Below are 25892 nucleotides of genomic sequence, written 5' to 3' on the forward strand. Positions count from 1 at the left end.
ACATAATTGCGATCCATGATTTAATTGTGCTTTTGGCATTGAACATAACGAAAATATACCAAGACATGACTGACAATAATCAAAATCAATAATGTATTATGGCCAAAACCATGATTTAATAATTGTATACATTTTTCAAACTAGAGAGAATAGCTGATCTACTATGAGATCTAGTCTATCTAGCATCAACAGTTGAATTCATACAGATGCATGGAAACGATTCAGATGATTCTGCAAAGTAATTGCGATTATCTCAAATAATTTCAATGAGGCGATTATGTAATAAGCTTGACACTTAATTGACAGCGCTAGAGTTGGTAGCAGATATGTGTTTCTTTCTTATCGAATGTGTGTATTTGGTTTAGATTAGATTAAATTAGATGGGAATTTGTGTACTTTAGTAGATAGCTAGATTTCGACTCCATGGGGCCTCCAAAATTGGACACAAAACATATACTGTACTGCTTACACAAAAGGGAATCGCCCCGGGCCAAGGGACTTCTTGGCTTCTCTGAGCTACAGTCAGGGCTGCTCTGTGCAGGTCACGGGGACCAATGTAACCTCATGGATTCAAAACCTGTTTCTCCCGCATTTGGAAACCAATGTGCATCTGGGCTACAGGCAGGGTTACTCTGTTCCCACCATACTGTTCAGAATAAATGTGCTCTTGCCAGCAGCTGTTTGGTTTGGCAACGCAACAGGGACACATACCAACGCCTTGAGGAGACCCAGGTGTCACAATAGAGTTTCCACATCAACCAACACAAGCATGGGAGGAGGGCCCCTCTTCCACGCCCACGTCGGTGGTCCTCAAACATTTTAATTTATTTAAAGAAAAGAAAATAGCTGATCTACAAACTCACAACGTGAGCCAAGCTATAAAAGTATAAAATAGAGTTAAATAAGTCAAAGTGATTTTGATGGTACATGTATATTAACTCATTTTGCTGGGGACCCCCTGGAACTGCCTCAAGGACCCCCGGGGGTTCCCGGACCCCACTTTGAGAACCACGGCCTTTACGTCTCTCTTCACTGTGAGGGAGAGTCTAGTTTTGTTTCTCGAATACAATCGGTAGGACTGACTGCCAAGAAAAGATCATAGTTGTGTAATAAGACATTGTCGACCTTATCTGCGTTGGTTTCCGTGATAACGACATAGACGTGAGTAAAGCTTAACCACACGTCCCTACCTGGGCATCATGAGAGGCAAACTTGGTGTAGAAGCAAAAAAGGAGAGGGCCAAGCATAGACCCCAGGGGGACCCCGTTTAAGTCGTTAACTACAATCTGTACACTTATTCACTCTTGGTATAGCCGATATACAAGCTTGCAAAGCACCCCTAGACTCTAGGGGTGAAATTGTAGTCAGCATCCAGATAAGATGACCAACAGAACACAGTAAAACATTTGCCATATTGGTTTGTTCCATAAAGGCTTTCCTTGTATAACACCATCTCCTTTTTTTAATTGCATTTCCAGCTACAATGAGTCTTGAATGCAGACAGCTTGTAGAGGGAGTGGGACTGTTTGATGTCAGTGAACAAACAACATGTTGTCTGTTGGGCAGGGACGTGCAGAACATGGCAGGGACTGAAATTCCCAGAAAGGGCACATTTGTAATGTGCAGTGGTGGACCAAGTACTCAACCCCTGCAGTATTGAGTCAAATTAGAGATATGCCTACTCCTATAGTCAGATATTAGCCAACTAAAAGTGTAAGTTGCTCTGTCAAATGTGTACTTCAGGTAAAAAACTACTTTACAGCGGGGCTCCACCAGGCGCGTATGACGCGCGTCAAAAAACAAACCGGGGTAATTTTAAAGCAGTCACCGAACGCAACGCATCGTAGACAGTGGAGCCACCCTTCGTTGATTAAAAAGGGAACATTCCCTGACGGTGACGGAGATGCACCGCTGACGCGTTCAGTGGAGCCACGGCGTTGGTATTCAAAAGCACAAATTACACTTTCTGTACATTTTCTTTGAATTATATATATAATAATAGAGAAAATAGCATTGCATTGCAACGTGTTGTGAGCTTGTAGATCAGCTATTTTCACTATGGTATATTTTAAATACGGTTTAATTGGTTAATTTATATGTACATTTTATACCTTCCTAGAAATGTAGTGGAGCGTAACTCCACATTTGAGAAGCACTGCTCTAATCTAATGTAACCTAATCTGCAAATTTCATCAGCTCTTGGCTTGAATGTGATCAAGTTCGCCCCATAGGCTTTTAGCACACTGGGAGTCAGGAATCTGACTAACTCTAAGTGTGAATGATTATCAGATCAGAAACCAAAGGAATGTGATTTTCAGTCCTCTTCAGATCTTCTATTAGAGAAATTCCTACTTGTTACAGTTTGCAGACACAGTGATGGGGACCATTGGGGGTGCCCCTGTGATAACCCCATTGATATACACTGTCAAATCCTGCATGTTAACATAAACCGGAGTGTGTACAGAATTCAATTCTTTGCTGAAACCTTGAAACCTTGTGTCTCCACATTTCAACATAGTTTTTGTTTTTGTAAATTAGTGACCTATTTGATCATACGAGTGTCTCACAAAAGTAGATCTACAAGCTCACAACGCATCACATCAGGGACACATTGTGAGCTTGTAGATCGGCTATTGTCCCAATTTTATATAATAGTGATTTCAAGTCTAAGATATACCAAGTTTCCAATGCAACCATACTCCCTTATAGTTGCAAATGGATACATTAACACTGATTGTTTTGCTGTGTAGCAGGCCTCCTTCCAAGCCATTTAAGTCCTCACACTAGTTGAACTAGTTTAATGACACAAAGGATAAGATCATGTTTACTGGAAAATGCTGTGCCCCACATACAGTAACCACACAAATTTATGATAGGATCACAAACGTTACCTCACTCCACCCCTACTGCATCACTACTCTCATCACATTGCATCCCGTCTTGTCACCTTTGTCATTTAGATTGCTAGTGTAGTTTAGAGACAGATGCTAGGCTTGAAGTTTACCTGTTTGCCTTTGTTTGCCTGTTTGACTAAGTTTCATGCTTTCTCTGGTTACTCTTATTTCGGCCTTTTAAGTGGCTTTGGGTAAGGGCATTTGCTAAATACCTAAATAGTAAATAAATAGTAAGGTTTCTGGTTTCTGTCCAAAATGCAGGTGTATATGTTATCCATGTAGAAGAAGTTCAAGAACTAATGCGTTTATTTTATATCTATGTAGGCTTACTACTCTAGTTCATATACAGAAATATTTGCCTACACATTATATAGCTATAAATAGTCTACATTGCAGACAAATGGGCACGTTCAATCTCAGATGAGAAGATGGTTCGGTTCAGCTGAGAATGTATTCTCAGTTTTGTCTAGCTGGGAACAAGCCGAGGCAAAACAAAAGCTACGTGAAAAGTTTGTCAACAAATACACATAAATTAACAATCATGTCCTAGGCCGATGCTGAGTCGATGACACATAATTAATGTCTGCCGTTCCACATTGAGCAAGACAGATGCGTTATTCCCTAGACTATGTTGTTACAATGAAGTAATGATGTCACTGTTGCTTGGTGGCTGTCAAGCTGACGACTGCACATCATCTGAGACGCTGTGCAACACTTGATATTCAAGGTATGCCAGGAATTCAGGCAACATCGCCCGCCTTTCAATATAGGCTATAGCCTGGAACATCATCCATGAATCCATCCAGCGTGGTGGGCTCCATTCATGTGTGCGTGTGGGAATTTCAGATTTAGAAAGAAACTGATTTTTCTTTTCATTGAGTGACAAAGTGTTTTTATTTATTTATGTGTAGTAAGCGTTCTTTGTCCTATGCTAGAGACGGAAATGGAGAAGTTCCTGTGTTATGACATCGTCAACGTGTACCATAAGCCATTTAACTCCTTTTAAATGTAGCATTCAATGTCTTAATACACATGTGACCATTAAATCCTACATACAGTTGACCGAAGTCCCCCAGGGGACTATACTTGGTCCCCTTCTTTTTTCCCTCTCTGGCCTAATATGTGGCTTCAGCGGCATTCAGCACTTCCCTGGAGGTCAGTGTGGAGCCATGTGGAAGTCTGATGCTGAAAGGATAGGGGGAAGGGGGATGCTCCAGTAGTACTCTGACATCATCAATTTCAGTCATCTCCGCCTTTCTTTAAAAAAATAAAACTCCATATATTGGCCACATTTGGGGGACATATGGACAAAACACTATTTGTTTGTTCAGAAATCAGATTATATTCTGCTATAGCCAATTTACAGCATGAAGAAAGGCCTTCACACTTGCATAGAAAAGGAAGTCACCACAGAAGATTGATGCTATCCCGAAAATGAGATAAAATTGCTCATGGCCCATCTGTCCAAAATCTCCACAACATCTTTCACTTCCACTTGAGACAAACAACAGAGAGAGAGAGAGAGAGAGAGAGAGAGAGAGAGAGAGAGACAATTTGGCAATTTCCAAATGCTTCTGTCATACAGTCTGGAGCAACGGAAGCTCTATCATGAGTAAAATATAACGCGGAAGTGGATCCTCCTCCCCACTTCCGTTTCGTCTTCACAGTCACGCAAATTCATCCTAATATAAATAGAAATCATCTAAGCATATACAGTATAGCTTGATGCTTAGCAAAAAAACAAACAATATATATATATATATATATATATATATATATATATATATATATATATATATATATATTTCTTTTTTTATTATTATTCGTGAACGGAAATAGCAGCTTCCTTACTCGGATTTCGGGAGGTGTAGTTCCAGACACTATATAGCATTCGGAGATTGTGGAATTTTGTCTGTCTATGCGAGACTAAACAAACATCAACCACACATGAAACACGACTGCTCAAGGCTATACAGCAGAGCCAGCCTGATGTACCTTTCATTATGTGGGTCATTCTCTCGCTCCGTTTGTGCAGAAGCTCGATCACACAACACCACAAAGGAAGCGCATCTTGATACAGCATAGCACGGTGCTCTGGGGGGCGCAGGGATTGAACTGTGAGACTGTGCAAGAGAAGATCTATTATTTTAAGTGGTTTCATGACAGCCATTTATTATGACCATTATTATTATTATGGTCCTTTTCCTGTAGGTAAATAGTAAAATGAACACAAGTACTGTACTGTACTTGATCCTTTTATCAGACATACTGTATATTTCCCTGTGCCTGTCCTTGCAAACTGTTAACTCATGTATTGCGGCTAGCTGTAGTAAGAAAGCATTAATAAAGTAATCAATCAATCAACCAATTACCGTACCATTTTGCTGTACTTTTACTTGATTATTTCCATTTTTTAATAGCAATTAATCAGGCCACGAATCCCGATTTGAGATGATTTTGTGCCAGTGACTCCAATGAAAGAAGGTTGTTGTTGTTATATAAATTATTGTCTTATACCTCTCATTAGGCAACTTCTATAGCTGTTGTTACTTATTTTGCTGGGGACGCTTTTACTCAAGTAAAGCATCAATCAGAGTTAGTATATCTTTCCACCACTGTGTGACGTGTGACAGCTATGAGTGGCCAGGATACAGTGCCACCCTACAGCACTGGGTGCCACTCACTCCAGCTCTGCCATCTGTCTTCTCTTGCACCGCCAGAAGTTCCTCTAGGGCCGAAGAGAGCCAGAGCCTGATTAAACCAATACTTTTCTCACTGACTAATCCCAAAGATCTGTTTCAGCTCTACGGTAGCTGGCTTGCCACAGCAGTGGACATACAGCTGGTGAATAAGAATGAAGGAGAGGGAATGCATGTATTGTTGGGCGAAGATGACTTTTCTACTACTTGATTATCGTAGCTGTTTGTCAAAAGCCTTGTCCCTCCATCCCTAGTTCATCTTTTTTTATTTTTTTTGGGCGGTGCTGCAGTTGCACACCGCTCCTTTAAATGGCTGCATGTCCCTAGTGTAGGACCTTTGACCTATGCAGCATGCTTGTGCTTGAAGGGGTATACCACTCATTCTCAATATTGAACTATGTCATTAATATAACTTGATATAAAAAAAAGGTCTCCCCCGTTCTGTTTAGCCTATAGAACTGGTCTGGACGACGAGAACCTGGGGTCATGTGATCAGTGACAGTGACACCACGTCGGTGTACTCTTTGGCTTGCAGAGTACTCATACTACACACTGCAGTATATCAAATTCTCACAGTCAAGCAATGAGATGATTGTGGTGTTTGGGTACCCCTGGAACACAGTGAGGACATGATGTTATCGTGTGTCAGTGTGTTATGACTGCTGCAGAAGGCAATAACCTTCTCATGAGATTGTGGTGTGCGTGCGTGCAGGTGGGTGTGTGTGTGTGTGTGTGTGTGTGTGTGTGTGTGTGTGTGTGTGTGTGCCCGCCCACACGAGTGAGTGAGTGCGAGAGAGAGAGACGTGCGGCAGGTGTGCCTTCCTTAATCCAGGGTTTTTCTCACCTGTCTCTTAACTCTTTCCTCTATTTCTTTTACTTTCCATTGCGTAATGTTCGTCTCATCATGATATCTTATGATTATTGTCTTAGGTGATGTCTTTTTCACATCATATTTTCTTCCCAACACAAATAGTCACATGTGACACAAGATGTCTTCTTCCCTTGCAGAACAAAATGTTTAACATGAAAGGCAAGGGACATAAATAATAATCATGATAAGAGTGTATATTAATAATTAGTATTACTTATAATTAACTTATAATTATATTAATAAATTATAAACATTTAATTTTAAAATAAAAAATGAAACAAACCCCACAAGGTACAATCACTTCTTAACCACTTAAACCCGATATACTTTGTTGACCCGGGCCCCCATGCTATACACGGTCTGCTCCATTTTTCCCTCTATACCAAATATCTCTTCACAAATAGCTCACAGCACGAACACGCCCACAACAACCTGCCGCATTGTCAGCTTGTAGAGCTGTTATTTTCACTGAGTTATTTCCCCCCAGAATAGGGACACGATAAACACTTAAGAAACCGGGCATGCCTATTTTGAAAACATTACAAAATTAAAAATAGTAGATAGCAGACTATCGCACAAAGGTTTAATTTATTCCTTGTCGTAGGACCGTGCCATTCGCCAGTAATTGCACTTTTCTTTTTTAATATATGTTTATTGGTAATAGGTTTCAACAATTTAGTACAGTTTGAACATACCATTTTCTTTTTTCATTTTCTCCCTCACCCCATTCCTCCCCCCACAGTTGTAATTGCACTTTTTGACAAGTGACAAGGTTCTATGTGACAAAACTATGAATTAGGTTACGACAAAAGGACCTCGTGAGAGACCCCGGTCAATCTAGTTATCATCTGTTTGGACCTGCTTCATTGTCCAGGACCACTGAGCAGAAAGGACTCCTTGTCTTCATCGACAAGAGTCCTTTGCTTTTAGAGACGTGGTACAATGGGCTTCACCACCCATGAGCTGTGTTAAACACACATTCACTAAATCACAAGCGTGCACAGAGCCTTTTGAGAGTGCAGCCTAGTACACACCCATCATGGTGGCCTGATGCACTGGTAAAATCCTCATTGTTAATTGAACCACTTTGAACCTGGCGTCCATCCCTATTTTGGGCATGTCATAATAGGCGAAATGTTCAAACATTTTAAAAATGTTTCTCTACTGCTTTAGGACAGAACGCCCGTTTGGGCATGGGGAGAGATTATGCTTTGAGCTTCAGGCAATACCTCTTGTCAACCAACTTGGACTATACCTGAACACGGGGTGTAAGCTCATATTCCTAATATCTCCCCTGGCCAAGGGGTTTTCCCTTTTGTTTGAGCGGGAGATGATTAGTTTCCCCAAACATCCAAGTGGTGGTGGGGGACGTATGGTTGAGTTCATGCCTTGCCACAGTCTCTGCTGGTGAGTGTGTGTCAGCTGAGGGACAGTCTCTCACACACACACGCACGTGCGCGCACGCATGTGCGCATGCACACACACACACACACACACACACACACGCATGCACGCACGCGCGTTCGCACACACACACACACACACACACACACACACACACACACATGCACTCGCTGCACAGACCATATCCCCTCTTTCTTTGTTTGCACAGTCTCTTTTCACATTACTCATGAAAAGAATGATTAAACACTAGCATAGCCCCCCTTCGTAAATCCTTTGCACAGAAATAATAATAATGATGGCAGATGCAGCCTCCTTCTGAAAGACCTACTGGGGGTCTTGGACACCGACAATAAGAGCTCATTGTTTCAAGGTACCAATAATGGGGTTTTTAGACTAGAGTCCTCTTAAGGCAAAATAGTGAAAAGGAAAGCTCCTTCTCTGCCTGCCACAAAGCTATTCACTTGCACAGGTTTTTTTCTTGAATTGCCCACACCAGGCAGTAATACTATGACAAATAGACCACTATTCTAATGGGTTTGTTTGTCCAATTATATCTGCTGCTAAAGCAGGTTTTATGATGTTGTGAGTGAATGTGAATCTTATTCCAAAATTAACGGATATTTTAAGAATAAAATAATGGAAAAGCCTCAAATTTGGACATCAGTTTCTCCAAACACCCACAGCCTAATAGCAAGTCGCTCGCAAACATTTTCATGTCACAGACTCCAAAAGATGTGTTTAGCTGCGGACCCCCATTTGAAAAGATTTTGTGCCAGGGATCCCCACAAGAGAACACAGCCTTTTAGATCAGCTATTTTTTAATAGCTTAACAATAGGTCTTAAGTGTTAAAGAATGGTTCGTTCATTTTTCTAAGAAGTTAAGAAGTTAAGAACCCCCGAACCCCCTCAAGGACCCCTGGTGGGTCCCCGGACCTCACTTTGAGAACCAGTGGCCTGTAGCATTCATTGTCTCACCATCTGACAGTCAAATCTAATTATCAATTTTTCTGCATCGACTCTCTCCACATATACAATTATTTCTGGAGCCTTTCACATGGGGGTTACGCTCCTCTGGACGCCATTAAGGCCCATTATGTTTCCATTACACACCTGGTGCCCCCCTGACCCCAGCATAATAAAAGCCCCCTAATCAGCTCCCTGGGGGGCTCGACAGACGGATAGACGAGGCGCAGAGAGGGGCGTTCATATACACAATCTGGACTGTGAGGAGAGGACGCGTTGATTAGGATGCTGCTGCATTAGCCCTGAAACATGATGTGAACCATGGCTACTGCTGCATATGAGCAGTGATTCTCAACTTGTTCAATGTCAAGGGCCTGCAGACAGTCTGATAGGCTATACAGCCTGTGCATTAGGCCACGTACATTTTATACAATGTGCTATCTCTCTCATTTAACCATGAGAGTGTAATGGAACCAAATGGATTTGGATCCGTCTCTTGAGACGTTATAGCAACCCAAAAGGGTCCATTTGGACCTCTGGTTGTACCAAACGTTGAGAAACTGTGGCATAGCCATATAGCGCTATAGACTGTAGAACATGGTTGGTCTAAATATAATAATAACTAGAAATGCACGCCATAAATGGCCTACTTGTAGTACTGCCGACTTCTACAAACTTGAAACCTATGGTATCTTACATCACCATTTTCACCACAACACACATACATACGTGTACCTTTTACCCACCCAACATTGAAACATAGCCTATCTTAATTAAGTCACCATCAACAGCCAATTAGGGACCACCACAGGCCTAAATATCATATTACATACCATACATACCATACATACGCAGCCGACCACAGCACTACATGAAACATAATCATATAATATAATTATAACAGTCATGAAAGTTTTGTTAAGCTTTGGCCTTGGATGCTCAAATCATGGATTTGTACAGGTGGCCGGGCTAGTCAATAAATAATGTAATTGAGTAGGCCTATATCATGCCTATTGCCTAATAATGCATGGCCTACATAATGATAAAGAAATAGGGTAGTAGACTTATCTACTCTGACAGACATATGTCTGACAGACATAAAAGTGTTATTTCATTTGTAAACATGTTTTATGGTAGCATATGGCAGTATGGCTTGCGATACATTCGTATAGCCTTCCCTGTGTGCTGTGTTTGTTGTTAAAATCATATTGACTTTGGAATTTAAGCCTAGGAGTTGGAGGATTATCACTTCAGATCGACTTTATTTCTTAATATTTTAACTGTGCGGTATACTGACCTATATTCACTCAGAGATATGCATGTGCACTGAATGCACGCCACTGAACACTCCACACCTTTTTTTCCCAGGACAGTCTCGTTCTCTTAAAATAGGCTACCGACTACATTACAACTCAAGAAACATCAGATCTTATCTCGTATCTGACCGCAGAGTAATAATGAGTCCACACATGCAGTCCTACGCAGCAAGTCACACAAACAAGCATGCCTATGCTATGCCTATGGCTATACCTAACCCTACCCCACATGCGTTATAGAGGGAAAACAACAAAACAGTGTAATAAAAAGCAACAAACCTCGGCCTCATTGGGTAGTCTACTACTGTAGTGGTGAAGTTTAGTGTTAAATCCTTTTCCTGGGACGTTTCCCGAGCTTATATCGGACGGGTGCGGGCCGTGCGGGTGCGGCGATAGAGGAAAAGCAGAACCACGGAGAGCAGAGACTTAAACCTGGCGAATCCCAAAGAAAGCTTCTGTTGAAGACGAGGAGAAAGTGAAAACAATCGCGTTCTGCGTTGTAGTAGCTGCGCAGCCGCTTCCTTTAGTCACCCGCACCAGTCAGTGCACCCACCGCCCCCGCCCCCCGCTGCTCTGAGCGGTCATTTGCATTTCAATAGTCCCACTGTCCCAGTGACAGGTCCTGTCAATAAGGTGAAATGAGATTCTGAATTACAGTCCGACTTTCTCCAAATGAAACGAGTTCCATTCCTCGCTGCTGCTGCTGCGGAGGTCGCTTGGCTCAGGCTGCTGCTCCTCGCGTCTGCTAACGCCTCTTCCATTCACTCAACGAAAATGGTTCATCATTGTCTCGGAAATAGTCTGAAGAGTTGTTTAAAATGAGTGCAACCATATGGTGCAAGTGCAACCGATCGCTCTTGGAATCATAGAAAACAAGACACTCGATCGCCGATACACATCAGTTTGGTCGAATCGATTGTAAACTATAAAGTTTATGGTAGTCTTTTGAAATGTCAAAGGAAGGCAGAGTCGCGCTGGGGCTGGACAGCTCTATTTCCTGTGTGTGTGTGTGTGTGTGTGTGTGTGTGTGTGTGTGTGTGTGTGTGTGTGCGCGCGCGCGCGCATGAGAGAGAGAGCAAATTACATGCAGTAAAACAGAGAAACTAACTTTCTCATTCAATTACATTTGAATACATTGCTGCTACTTGTCGCAAATTAATGTTTATATGATAAGTGAATGCAAAAACATTGTAATAGCTAGCCTACTGTTGTCGACTTTCAATATTTATAAGCTCTCCCTCCTATGGATGTAGGCCTATCTCTGACAGAAAATGCACAATGCTTTTTATAGTTTCACAAGCAACGTTTTAATGTAACACTAACACAGCTCTGTTTACACCTTTATTTTATTCCTATTTATATTCAATATTTATTTGTACATACATTGTTGTATCTTGATTGTTTTGTTCCACTGTTGCTTTGGCAATGTAAATGTATGTTTTCTCATGCCAATAAAGCTCATTTGAATTTGAGAGAGAGGGAGAGATCCAAGGTGAAAGTTAGCCATGCATTACACTGATCAAATTTTGTTTTTGGGTGTACACATAGACTCGTATAATAGGCAATATGCCTACTCAAGGATGAATTGAAAAAATCACACATGCGTGAAGTGAGCGGTGCAACTGTACCGTGTCACCGTGTGGGGTTTTCCGGGGGGTCCCCGCAACACCCAGACCCCCAGGAACGCGGCCAGGGGGCCGGGCCGGTTCTGGCGAGCCGCCCACGTCCGAAACGGTCGAGAAATGACAGAGTTACCGTGTGGGGGTGCCCGTTGAAAGTGGTTAAACAGTGTGCTTAGATGTGACATTTGAGCATGTCGCCTTTTTTGTCTAATTCTTTTCGGCATCTACCTGCTGCCCTCCAGGTATGCAGACCAGAGTGGGGCCCCGTCGTGGGGTAGAAGGAGGGTGTGTCTCTGAAACAACCTGGATGTCTCATTCGTCTTCTCTTTGTGCTCTCCTTCACCTGCCTGTCACTTCCAGACAATGGCCTCCTGAAGAATGGAATTTAATATTAGTATATAGTAGCTACACCGTGAGAATGTCAATTAATGAGCCCATTGTAAATCTACATTCCAATATATAGATATCATTACAAACTCTTAAGCTGTGTGGAAACGTTATCGTCCCATCCGATGAGTCAGAGATAGGCTATGGGACTCAATTACATTGCATTGGTGTCTAACCCAAAGGCTTGAGTAGCCTATACTGATCCTGGCACAAAGCTCTAAACTTAATAGAACTGTCACAGCAAAACCTCTCTCACGCATATAAGGCACCAATATTAGGTGAATGTCGAAAGAGGATAAGTCACTGGTAGCTTCGAAACGGATGCGCTATATATGAAAAAGAAATGAAGGAATCAGAATAGTTTCAGATTCATGAGCTTTGATATTTGGAATAGAATTATCTTCGACATGGGCTTGGGGACTAATATAAAAGACAGGAAGCAGGGGATTATGAAACTAACACAACACATATGTCCTCCTCCATATACAAGAAATAGGTCTAAGTACAAGTTTCTGTATAAAAGACAACCAACTGAATTCCTCACATTCTTTTCTGCCTTGAAATTCAGTGTTCTCCCATTTATGTCTAATTTACAGCCTGTGAAGTTTATGGCCTGTCAGGTCCCTCCTATATAACTTGAAAAAGAAAAGACGTTTCTGACACAGCGGCGCTTTTTAAAAATGAACAACCTGTGATGTTTTTGGGGTTTGTTTTCATTTAAAGCATAATACATCATGTCAACCAAATACTGTATGACTTCATTGAAATGCCTCCATCAGAGTGATAAATCTTTCAGGTGTCCCAACACTATAGTGACGTCCTACGTCACACTCCCAGCATTCCTTCTGGGGCGGGTGGGTGATGGAGTGAGGCCCCAGGATGTCTCTTGTTACTGGTGAACTGGGCATGCTCAGAACAGGGAAGGGAAGAGACACTAACAAATTGTGTGCTTGTCGATGGTTGAGTGCTTAACCACATGAACCATATCGCTGTACTTCTCAAACTTTTTAATTTCAAGGACCCCCAGTTTGGTATGTTCTAGGGCAGGGCACAGACCACCCTAGCTGAGAATGTATAACCTAACCCGTAAGCAGTGGTGTAAAGTAACTAAGTACATTACTTTACTAGTACAATTTTGAGTTATTTGTACTTTACTTGAGTATTTCCAATTTCCAATATTTTTACTACTCCACTCCACTACATCTCAGAGTCAACATTTTTACTTTTACTCCACTACATTTATTTGAAAACTTTAGTTACTTAGTTACTTTTTAGATTTTGATTATTATTACTGTTGTAGTATACAACATGCTGTGTACTCATACAAGGTACTTGTACGTGAATATGCAATGTACTTGATATGTATTGTGTACTGCCTGGAGTGTAATAGACTGACTGTCTTGATAGCCACTGGAGACAGCTCATAGAGCAAGGTCAACTTGCTGCTAGCTGATTGTTGTTATGTCTCAGTGGCACGTCATTAGGACACCAGGATCCAGAGCTATATATGATTCTGTATGTGTAATAAACTTTGTGAACGTTTTAATGTGACCCAGTCGTGTCATGTTAATCTTCTTGGCTGTATTCAGCTATAAGATATTTAGGGCTCCATTTTCGTCACCGCTAAACCTATTATCCCTAAACTTCTTTGCCTTTTTTTTTTTTTTTTTTACTATTTTGAAGAACATTTTTGAATAGTTCAACAAGCCAATCTACATTGACACGTTGTGAGCTTGTAGACTGACCATTTTAACTATTCAAAAATGTTTTGCAATATAGTAAAAATAGGCAAAGAAGTTTAGGGATAAGGGGTTTAGAGGTGACGAAAATGGAGCCCTTAGTGTCTCCGGATATACAGGGTTCAAGTGGTTAAGATATCTGCCACATATAGTTTAGCTGGCCAAGGATCAACTCTCTCGCCCGCCACAAGCTCACCATTTCTTGAACCATATGTCATACAAAACTGAAAACCTTTGACAAACTAATTAGCCTGTACTTCACTGCCCCCCCTTGGCTCTCTAAACTGGCCATGTAAACACTGAAAACAGGAAGGCATGTGAACTGTGCATTTTTAAAGATAAATCATTGACACAAGTTGGTCAATGAGTGATAAAGTGTGGCATTTATAATGGCAATTGTATTCCTGAATTTCCCAGTATACCTCAGGTGGGCAAAAACACTGGAATATTACTGGAACCTGATGAATGAGTCATCGGGATTGGCAAGACAATAGCAACAGAACACATACAAAGACAACAACAAAAAGTGTGTGTCACACTACATTATAGGAGGGCTGAAGAAGAGATAAGACAACAACAAAAAGTGTGTGTCACACTACATTATAGGAGGGCTGAAGACACAACACAATTTGGTTTACTTCAGTGGTTCTCAAATTGGGGTCCAATGACCCTCAGGGTTAATTGAGTAGGTTCCAAATAGACCCTTAAATTACAGGTCTGTAACTCTGTGAAGTCCTTGAAATCAAAAAGTTTGAGAACCACTGGTTTAGTTCACTTTTACCCCACATCTCCTCAAGTGTAACTTGAGAGGAGCAGCTACTGTAGCTTCTTTGTGATTTGACTTTGGAGATTAAGAGCAAACTCAGTTGTAACCTGATCTCTCTCCTCCCCACAAATGTATCATCCCACATCTTCATGTGTGCCGCCGGAAGTCAAACTACAATGTTTTGATATTTAACAGACAGAGTTAGTCCTCCAGATGATCTCAAATGTTAATTTATTATCATTGATGTTCACCATTCAATATCTCATATGCCTACATAAACCAAGGACTTCCTTTTTTAAGTTTTGAGATATCATTGAAAAACCTTTATCATGACTGGGTTTAATTCAGTATAGTCGTAGTTAAGTCATTGCAGCCTTAGTGAGTTTAAACAAGCTTTGGCTGACGATCTCTGCAGTCCTGACCTTTGATATTCAAGAAAGAAAGCTCCCTTAACAAAAGTGGTGAATCCAAAGCCCGAAGAGCTTTGCTTTAGTCTAGTCTCAAGTACCAGGATAGAAACCCGATTCTGCATTACAGCATAACCTTCTGGCTTAACTCCTGAATCTTGCCAGAGGAACTATGGACTGCGGTCTTTCAGAATTGCCATTGAGTATAAATAACCTCATCCTTCTGGCATGTGATAGATACAAAAGCATCAATAGTGTTGGTCAACATTCTTTCAAGAAAGATTGAAACTTGAGGATCGGGTCCCCAAAAGCCACATACCACCATTCAACACCCAGGGGTCGATGTCACAGACAGTAGCACTAAGCAAAGCTGAGGTAACTGTGCAAATGGGCTTCCAATGCCATGCTCTTTATAAGCTGAAATTAAAGATTTTTATAAATAGTACAGTGCAGAGAAATGAGAAAGAGAGGGAATTGCAACACAAAAAACAACAAACTTTGGATTTGAACCCATGACGTTGTAGACGTATACCGATCGACACTGCCTGAACCAACTGTCTCCCTTCAGGCCCCCATATCTATACTTCCATTAACATTGTCTAATTAGCAATTATTACAATTAATGTTGTAATATAACATGTGTTATATGTTGAGAATATATAGTGTTAGACCATCAGGCTGTTGAACAAACCTTGAGTCACAGGCATTATAATGGTTATTTTTTTCTTTAAACTTTATTAGAAAAGATAATTCCATAACTTTATGAATTATTTGCGATATGTTGAGATAATAATGTGGTTTGTTGCCCACTGTTATATGATAATTAATTGGTATGCTTTTCCTCTAAAATGAAGTTCAATAACTTGATTTTTATATGCATAATTAAATAAGAGGCTAACTGATTCACAATTCAAGAGATATGAGTCAAGAGCATAATTTACAAACTATCAACTGGTAATCCTGCTATAATCAGCTGGTGATGATGGTGATGATCCACAGTGCCACAGTGTGGTGACATGACTGAATAACACTATTTCAGTATTAAACCAACATTTGATTCATACAAACTTCAATGAATGTTATTTGACAATCATGATGACTCAATTTGACAAAATGATGATTCATAAAGATCAGGACATTTACAACATGGCATAAAGCCCAAAACCCCAATTATTTCAAATTAATGAACAATATTCAAGAATTGTCTAATGACTGAACTGAATTCTATAAAGAAGTGCTTTACATACTCTGAGCAAGGATACATTTAAAAAGCCTTCATTGTGCTTATAATGGCTATTACGTTAAATTTTAAAATTATACAATGCCACTCAATGCATGTTGTTTCAAGCTTGTCTCAATGGGACTTCTCTTCTTTAAATTTAGATTTTAGTTTTAGTCAGTCTTTTGAATAAATTCTATTTAGTTTTAGTCTGTTTTTGTCGACTAAATATCAGGAGATTTTAGTCGACTAAATCTACAGTTTATTTATATTTATATTATATTTTGGCGGACCTTGATGGCGTCGTAATGCCAGATTTGATTATAGAACGTGTATTACAGTTATAGTATTCAGTGCCGTCTCCAGGCACAAATCAGCAGGGGGGCATACTTTTTTCAAAAGGGGGCACGTCATTTTTAAAACCCCCCTATGTATAACAAATAGTCGCCTATTAACAAATTGATGCTTGAAAAAGGCTACAAGTAGGCTACAATTATATAGCAGCACCAACAACAAACAAAGAAATACAAATATGTTGAGCATTATAATATCCTTCTGCATTACCTTGTATTTCTATTAACTATTCAATTAATTTGAACATGTATATATTTACGATAATCATGAACAACTTATAGAGTTAACATTTGTAAAACATTAAAATATTGGTACAGTATAGGTAGGGTAGGGTAGGCCTACTACAGTCAGTCTGTCAGAGATACTATAGAAGGCCAGAGTATCTGCAACGTGATCCAGGTACACTCCTACTCTAGATGACAGTACAATCAGTACAGTAGATTTGAGGGCCAATGCCTCTGTGTCTGAAAACACAACCTTCTTCTTTAAAACACTCAAAAATCAAGAAATTACATTGAATCCAAATCCACATTAATCACAGGCTCCTGTTCGGCTCTTTATTTGAGACTGCTATATTAACATACCGGTAGTCTCCACTCCACATTATATTACTTCCCAGTAACAGCGTCCAGTCAGACCATCAGAACCTGAGTAGAGATGAATCTCTCTGGGTGATGAGGGTATGATTGCTGTCTGTTCATTAGTGTTACTTGTCTGTTCCCTTTTAACCTCGCGTCACCAGATCTTACGTGTATATCAGTTTCAAGAACTAGTGGGAAGTGGGGACAGGGGATTAATCATCATTGTCGTCATCATCATAATAATCATAATCATAATAATCACCATAATCACCACGACCATCATCATTACCATCACCACCATCACCATCCCCATCAGCAGCAGCAGCAGCAGCAGCAGCAGCAGCAGCAGCAGCATTATTATCATCATCACCACCATCACCATCATCATCATCACCATCATCATCATCATCATGAAAAACAACATCTTCATAACCCTCTAGCAGAGACAAGCGTTGATGTGCTGTGCCTGTGTTTGGATCCAGTGTGAATGGAAGTGAATTTTGAAAGAAGTCATCTCTGGGCTCTGGGAATGTCTGACATGTCTTTGAGACCTTTGGCCCTTCCTCTTTAAGTATGTCCTCTAGTTTATTTCTCAACTTTGACACAGCCACAGTCACATGTACAATGTAGCTCATAGGATGGACAATTCTTCTGACTGGCACTGCAGATTCACTGATCCTTGGCAGGGAGGTGTAACAGTGTAGAAAATGGATGTGATCCTCTGTGTGCGCGAGCTGCTCCAGGTCAACATGTCTCCTCCTCAGTTCAGTAATATCTTGCTCCACACACTTCCTTTGCTCTTCAGCTCGACGCACTGCACGTTTCTGCTGGCCCCTGATCAGCTCCCTCACCTCAGAACGTCTTGCCTCAATGGAAGTGATGAGCTCAGTAAAGATGGTGTCACTGTTCTCTACTGCTTTATTGGCAGAGTGATTGATATATTCCACCTCCTGATAAAGCACCTTCACGTCTTTCTCTCTGTCTTGGATTCTCAGCTGGATGTTCTGCTGTCTTTTACTGAGCTCCTTCTGTCTCACGGTCCGTTCTGCTACAGCTGAGATTATATCGTGACCTTTGTGTTCTTCCATGGAACACAGATAACAGATACACTGCTGATCAGTACGACAGAAAATCTTCCTCACCTCATCGTGACGAGAGCAGATGATATCCTGAAGCTTGCTGGAGGCTTTGACCAGTTTATGTTTCTTAAAGGCAGGAGACCGATAGTGAGGCTGGAGGTGAGTGTCACAGTAAGAGGCCAGACACTGAAAACAAGTCTTAACAGCTTTCAGTTTTCTCCCAGTGCAGACATCACAGACCACATCTCCAGGTCCAACATAGCAGTGAACCCGAGGAACATTTTGTTGTCCTGTCTTCTTCAGCGTCTCCATCACTTCAGCCAACATGATGTTTTTCTTCAGAACAGGCCTTGGGTTAAATGTCGCTCTGCACTGTGGACAGCTGTACACTCCCTTCAAATCATCCTGATCCCAGCAGCCTTTAAGACAACCCATACAGTAGTTGTGTCCACAGGGAACAGTTACTGGATCCTTCAGCTGATCCAGACAGATAGAACAGCAGAACTGTTCCTGGTCCAGTTGAACTCCTTGCTGTGCCATTTTACTGCAGACTGTCTGACAAACATAACAGAACTGAGCTAAGTTCATATTTATATCTTCAGAGATCACATAACAAGGGGAGGTTAGGCTATTCCTGGTTGTGAGCGTGTCAAAGGCAGTGTGTTTAAAGAGATAGTGCAGTTCACTGATTCAATATGTACCGGGCAAAAGCTGTATCAATCTGATTAAAGAATGTACCAAACTTGGGTGGTATATTTTTGTATTGTGCATAGTTAACAAGACAATTTGCATTTTTGATTAAACTAAACTAAACTACACTACACTACACTACACTACACTACACTACACTAAAATCATAACTAGTTAGATCTGGCCCAGAATATCCCCTTATTTCAACTAACATAAGTTCTAGAGAAGAAGTATGTTGGCGCTGAAGGCACTGAATGTATGGTTTATATATGGTGTATATATTTGCTTTTGAGTATAGTGCAGCCACTCCATTGCGTAGCTTTGTGTGTCCGTCCCTATGTGTGTCCGAGCAGGGACAGCTGGGGAACAGAGTGGCATTCTGACACACTGCTATTTCGACTACGTGGCTACAGCGTGCGGTTAAGGTTAGTTTAGGGTTAGAGACAGGGTTAGTATTGGGCGAATGGCAGTGCCTCGGAATGGCAGTGCGGATGGCACTGTTGCACAGCGTCACACACACACACACACACACACACACACACGCACGCACGCACGCACGCACGCACGCGCATGCGCACACACACACAGGCCAGGGAGGGGGGCTTGTAGTACTACAGCATGAGTACAGTACAGCCTCACTCAGTTAAGACCGGTCTGATTTTCTTCCATGGTTTGGTCTGAGATGGTATGTGACTGGTCAAATCCTTCTGGCTTTCCGTGGGCGACATCCGTTGTGGGGTACTGGGGTGTCGTCTGTGATGGACACCACCTCCAGACCTCCCATGGTCAAACCTTTGATGGCAGCCAACCGTCCAGGTCCAAGGCCTTTCACCACCACACGGACATAGGCAATTCCCTTCCCTGTGGCTTTTGAGGCAGCAGATATGCCAGCAGTCTGAGCAGCGATGGGGGTGGACTTCTTAACGTTCTTGAAGCCCTCTGTCCCACACGACGTCCTCACCATTGACACACCTGCACTGTCTGTGACCTGGATGTGTGTATTGTTGTATGTTGCTTTAATGTGAACAATCGGCAGCTCCTCAAACTTCTGCCCTGACCACCTCAGAGGGCTGACCTCACCAGGCATCGGCGGGTAGTGACTGAACTCTTTGGATGATTGTCCAGAATCTGTGATGGACGGGGCAGCTGGGGCTGTCTCCTCCTGGAACATGACTGGACTGAAACATAGGGCTCTCTGCAGGACAGAACCTCCAGTAATGTCTTCATGTCGGCATACGTTTCTGATCGAACTAATTAATATACATTTTAATTTATACATGGATATTCTGTACAGTACCTATTTTAAGCTATACAAAATGTGTGACATTGTGCGCAAATCATTTCTATCCTGTCAGTATGTTCTTTTTCAAAGTAGGATTATTTGCCCCATAGACTAATTTGCACTGATGTATACAGGCTACAAGCCCCAGCACGCCAAATTATGTCATGACGTATCATAATGTGATGTCATCATGACATTATTTGGCTTGCAGGTTCACATGGGCAAATAAGTAAAAGATGCAGTCTACCATTCATTGTCAATGGAAGCCAGCGACATTACTTTGCAAAGACGCAATGATGCATGTAGCTCAACTCACAACGTGTCTTTGCGTCGTTGCGTCTTTTTGGTGTGAACACACCAAAAGGATATTTGCTAAATGACCATTGTAACCTCATTCAATTATATTGGCTTAAGGGATCAGCCCTGCGGACCACAACATCATGCTCATGACTAGCCATAACCATTTAAGGAGTTCCCAATGCAGATATGGCCAAATATGGATTGTGTTGTCTAACCTCAATGTGTGTCATCATGGCATCAGGCACAAACAAATCAGTCGGCTCCATAGGGGGCATGCCCATTGCCCATATATGGGCATATAAACTGATTAAATCAGGGATCTCCATATGGGCATAAAAGGGACATGGACTGACAGATACAGTACATTGATAATGCTCTCCATGTATGGGCATATTGGTCAGATCTGCGGTGCAACGTAGGTGAAAACTCTAGATGTGAGGACCAACGGACCTTTAGTATAAGTAATATAGTTTACATTCCGTCAGTGACGGGCTGTAACAAGATGTGATGGGTATAGGGTATGGAGCCCTGTAGTGGCCATTGAGGGAGAAAATAAATTGAACTAGATAAAGTGCCCCTCGGGGCACAGGTCTCCACCAGGGCAGGTCAGGTTGTGGCCTCCTGGTGCCGCCCGCTATAATAGGCCAATGTGAAAAGGGTGCCATTTCTTCTTACGCCTTGGATGGCAATTGGATGATTTGAGGCATTTTGTTCCAAAAATGTGTATTGCAAAAATTCACCTGTTGGTGGCGCTATAACAGGCCAATGTTAAAAGGTTGGGATATACTCCTCAGGCTAGTAGGAAAGTCTGTGAAAGATTTCACATAAGTTTTTATACAAGAATTATATATTATATTATAATATATAGAATTCAGAGTGCCATAGTGTGGTGAGATTATTGAATAATATACAGACACAGTATGAAATACACTAACATTTTGTTCTTATGAAGCAGCTTGTTCATAGAACAAAACATCATGGTAGACTCTTGTTGATTAAAAACACTTAAGTGGACGTTATATTCTTCCACAACATAATGAATCAAAATGACAATTTTATGCTTTATTTAATGTGACAAAAAAAAAGAAAAACACATATTCTCCATCAACAAAACAGAATGAAAACACTATTCAGTAATGTTTTAATCATTGAGCTCTAGTATACTAGGAACATTTTCAAAACTAATAATATATATTTTGTGGTTGCTGCAATCACTAATATAGGCCCCTCCCCCTCCCACAATTTCTTAGCCAATGTCACATAACCCCTGTGATCATGTGTAAGTAATTCAGGGATTTATCCTATTACAGATCACACAACTCAGCAGAACCTTCAGCAAGTGATCGTAGCCAAATTCCAGGATAGAGGGGCTGGTTGAATGTGGTCTGAACTTTGTGGAGGAGAGTCATGGTGTCAGAGATGCTGTAGAAGGACAGAGTGCCTGCACTGTGATCCAAATACACTCCTACTCTGGATGACACAGGACCTGAGAAATGAGTTTCAATGCCTCTGTGTCTGAAAACACAACCTCCTTTGGTACACTCGAAAGACCAAGATTTGTCATTTAATCCAAAACCACATTCATTCTGGGTTCCTGTTCGGCTGATATCTTTATATGAGACAGCTATATTAACACAGTGTCCACTCCACTTTACCTCCCAGTAACGGCGTTCAGTCAGACCATCTCTACTCATAACCTGAAGCCATTCAATGAATCTCTCTGGGTGACAAGGGTATGATAGCAGTCTGTTCATTAATGTTACTTTTCGGTTCCCTTTAGACAGAGACAGGTGTTTTTCTACTGTGTTTGGATCTAGAGTGATTGGACATGAATATTGTAAGAACTCAGCTCTGGTCTTTGGCTCTGTTAGTGTTGAAAGTAAAACATCTACTCTGTTCAGTGTCTTTGAGATGATTGTCTCTTCTTCTTTAAGAATGTGTTCTAGTGTACCTTTCACCTTTGACACAGCCACAGTCACATCTTCAATGTAATGCAGAGGACGCACATTGCTCCTGACTGAGTGTGTTGATTCACCGATCCTTGGCAGGGAGATGTAACTGTGTAGAAAATGGACGTCATCTTCTGTGTGAGAGAGCTGCTCCAGCTCAGCATGTCTCCTCCTCAATTCAGTAATCTCCTGCTCCACATGCTTCCTCAGTCCTTCAGCCTTAGTCACTTCACATTTCTGCTGGTCTCTGATCTGCTCCCTCACCTCAGATCGTTTTCTCTCAATGGAAGTGATGAGCTCAGTAAAGATGGTGTCACTGTTCTGCACTGCTCTATCAGCAGAGTGATTGATAGACTCCACCTCCTGGTAAAGCACCTTCACGTCTTTCAATCCCTCTGGGATTCTGTGCTGGATGTTCTGCTGACTTGCACTGAGCTCCTTCTGTCTCTCAGTACGTTCTGCTGCAGCTGAGATCATATCGTGACCTTTGTGTTCTTCCATGGAACACAGATAACAGATACACTGCTGATCAGTACAACAGAAAATGTTCCTCACCTCGCCGTGACGAGAGCAGATGATATCCTGAAGCTTGCTGGAGGCTTTGACCAGTTTATGTTTGTTAAAGGCAGGAGACTGATAGTGAGGCTGGAGGTGAGTGTCGCAGTAGGAGGCCAGACACTGAAGACAAGTCTTAACAGCTTTCAGTTTTCTCCCAGTGCAAACATCACAGACCACATCTGTAGGTCCAGCATGGCAGTGATCAGGAGGAACAGCTTGTAGTCCTGTCTTCGTCAGTCTCTCCATTAGTTCAACCAGCATGTTGTTTTTCTTCAGAACAGGCCTTGGGCTAAACGTCTCTCTGCACAGTGGACAGCTGTAGACGCCCTTCAGATCCTCCTTATCCCAGCAGCCTTTAATACAGCCTGTGCAATAGTTGTGCCCACAGGGAACAGTCACTGGATCCTTCAGCTGATCCAGACAGATAGAACAGCAGAACTGTTCCTGGTCCAATTGCTGCGCCATTTCTTTACTGCAGAGTGCAGAGTATGAGACTAACTGAGCAAAGTACAGTTTCATTTCTTTAGAAATCACATGTTGAACTCCTTGCTGCGCCATTTTACTGCAGACTGTTTGACAAACATAACAGAACTGAGCTAAGTTCATATTTATATCTTCAGAGATCACATAACAAGGGGAGGTTAGGCTATTCCTGGTTGTGAGCGTGTCAAAGGCAGTGAGTTTAAAGAGGTAGTGCACTGAAAAGTGCAGTTCACTGATTCAATATGTACCGGGCAAAAGCTGTATCAATCTGATTAAAGAATGTACCAAACTTGGGTAGTATATTTTTGTATTGTGCATAGTTAACGAGACAATTTGCATAATATTTGATTAATCTAAACTAAACTACACTAAACTACACTACACTACACTACACTACACTACACTACACTACACTACACTAAAATCATAACTAGTTAGATCTGGCCCAGAATATCCCCTTATTTCAACTAACATAAGTTCTAGAGAAGAAGTATGTTGGCGCTGAAGGCACTGAAGTCTCCTAACAAAATTATATTATTATTATTATCATCATTATTATTATCATTATTATTATTATTATTATTATTATTATTATTATTTTGTGCAACTGAGGTTGGTATATACAGTATGGTATGTATGGTGTATATATTTTCTTTTGAGTAATGCAGCCACTCTATTGCGTAGCTTTGTGTGTCCGTCCCTATGTATGTCCGAGCAGGGACAGCTGGGGAACAGAGTGGCATTCTGACACACTGCCATTCTGACTACGTGGCTACAGCGTGCGGTTAAGGTTAGTTTAGGGTTAGAGATGGGTTAGTATTGGGCGAATGGCAGTGCCTCGGAATGGCAGTGCGGATGGCACTGCCACTGTTGCACAGCGTCACACACACACACACACACACACACACACACACACACACACACACACACACACACGTCTCCTGCAACCCTGTAGGAGTGTGATACTGTTCAGTACAATTAGTCTCCTACTACCACTGAGGGGAGTTGCTGAAGGGCAGAGTGCACTTAATCTAGTTCATCTATAGTTGGGCCAACAGACACGCTCCGAGGCATAAAGACAAGGATGCTTCAATACCCATTACACTGCCAATGCCCCCCATCATTTTAAGTGTCAAATGATTAATTACAACCTAACTCAAACAAATCACTTTAACTGCAGGAGTATAATAATGACATGGCATTGGCACTTGATTCTGTGGCGCCACAAAACTCCTATCAATAGTTGCCTAGGCTATAATGCTATTCTGTTTCAGCATGTGCATCTTCTTGACATCATTAATTGCCACTGTGAAGGGTATTTGACGTGCTGTAGTGTGACAACGTTTAATGCACAATCCGTTGATGTGTGCTGAGGGCCCAGGCACCGAGGGGGCCAATGTACCAACGATGGTGTCATATTCTGAAAATAGAAGATGAACAAGCCTGGGAGGGGAAACACAAAGGACGGTGGCAATTAGCCCCGGGGGACCCGGGTCAACAATGTATATAGTTTAGTAGTCTGAACTAATTAGGATTTTTCTTTTACACTGTGTTCAGCAGGGAGCACACATTCTGTGGAGATAGCAGATGATGCCACCACCATGCAGCTTGATCTGCTATTTTCTTTATTGGTACCATTAGATAATGTGATGATGACAATCGCTGTTTTCCATAGATGTGGGCTAGCCCCTCCTGTACAATTCAACAACATTTGCTATAACATTTAATAATTTAATTGAAATGAAGAAAGGAAAAAGCAAAGGTAGAGACATACAGATCGAGTGGCCTACCTGTGGCCCAGTAACCTCGCCTCACCAGGCTTTCCGTGGCAGTCTCCTGCACACACACATGCGCGCGCACACACACACACGCACGCACGCACACACACACACACACACACACACACACACACACACACACACACACACACACACACACACACACACACACACACACACACACACACACACACACACACACACACACACACACACACACACACACACACACACACACACACAAATTGTTTTGTTTAATGTTTTGTTTAATATGCCGGTATATCTATCTACCTGTAGATGGCAGCAACACGCCTGAGATGTGTTTAACATGCCCTGGCCTGGAACCATAGAATGCCTGGAACTCACGTGAAGAAGGCTCCGTCTTATGAGCTAATTTAGTACTTCCTGTCTGAGAGCTAGCTAATTTAAGACATCCGGTTGCCTTCAGAATAAGATAAGGTTATTTAATTCGTTAATTAAATAATTATTACATTACATTATTAGTATTATTATTACATTACAGTTATTGTAAAGACACACATTATGTTTCT

The 25892-nt window shown here is 41.6% G+C and overlaps 4 protein-coding genes across 7 annotated transcripts in view; all 4 read right to left on the bottom strand.

Moving 5' to 3' along the window:
• Positions 1-10678, bottom strand: part of ankrd6b (ankyrin repeat domain 6b) — a 54616-nt gene extending 43938 nt beyond the window's left edge. For all 4 annotated transcript variants that reach the window (XM_080791658.1, XM_080791659.1, XM_080791657.1 and 1 more), the window contains exon 1: positions 10427-10678. The gene's annotated coding sequence lies outside the window, so the exon portion shown is untranslated. The remainder of the gene's footprint in view (positions 1-10426) is intronic.
• The window catches only part of LOC308334810 (E3 ubiquitin/ISG15 ligase TRIM25-like), a 38514-nt gene extending 19661 nt beyond the window's left edge, over positions 1-18853 (bottom strand). Inside the window, exon 1 of the mRNA XM_080791660.1 lies at positions 16538-18853. Within this exon, the coding sequence (XP_080647786.1) occupies positions 17435-18841 (1407 nt within the window). The 5' untranslated portion in view covers positions 18842-18853 and the 3' untranslated portion in view covers positions 16538-17434. The remainder of the gene's footprint in view (positions 1-16537) is intronic.
• Positions 18854-19688: 835 nt separating this feature from the next.
• On the bottom strand, positions 19689-20162 carry LOC308334573 (small ribosomal subunit protein uS11m-like; the record flags this gene model as incomplete). The annotated part of the gene is made up of 1 exon (XM_080791373.1): positions 19689-20162. One exon carries the CDS (start codon positions 20160-20162, stop codon positions 19689-19691), a length of 474 nt encoding a protein of 157 aa, XP_080647499.1.
• A 1460-nt stretch (positions 20163-21622) lies between these two features.
• On the bottom strand, positions 21623-23647 carry LOC308334251 (tripartite motif-containing protein 16-like). The gene has a single exon (XM_080790891.1). The coding sequence runs from the start codon at positions 23636-23638 to the stop codon at positions 21878-21880; it is 1761 nt and encodes a 586-aa protein (XP_080647017.1). The 5' UTR covers positions 23639-23647; the 3' UTR covers positions 21623-21877.
• Positions 23648-25892: the final 2245 nt, after the last annotated feature.

Source organism: Protomyctophum bolini (genome assembly GCF_963924005.1).
Source record: "Protomyctophum bolini genome assembly, chromosome: 19".
NCBI lineage: Eukaryota > Metazoa > Chordata > Actinopteri > Myctophiformes > Myctophidae > Protomyctophum > Protomyctophum bolini.

Excerpts from the sequence above, each read along its gene's own strand:
- LOC308334251 (XM_080790891.1), bottom strand. The coding sequence starts at position 23,638 with ATGGCGCAGCAAGGAGTTCAACATGTGATTTCTAAAGAAATGAAACTG.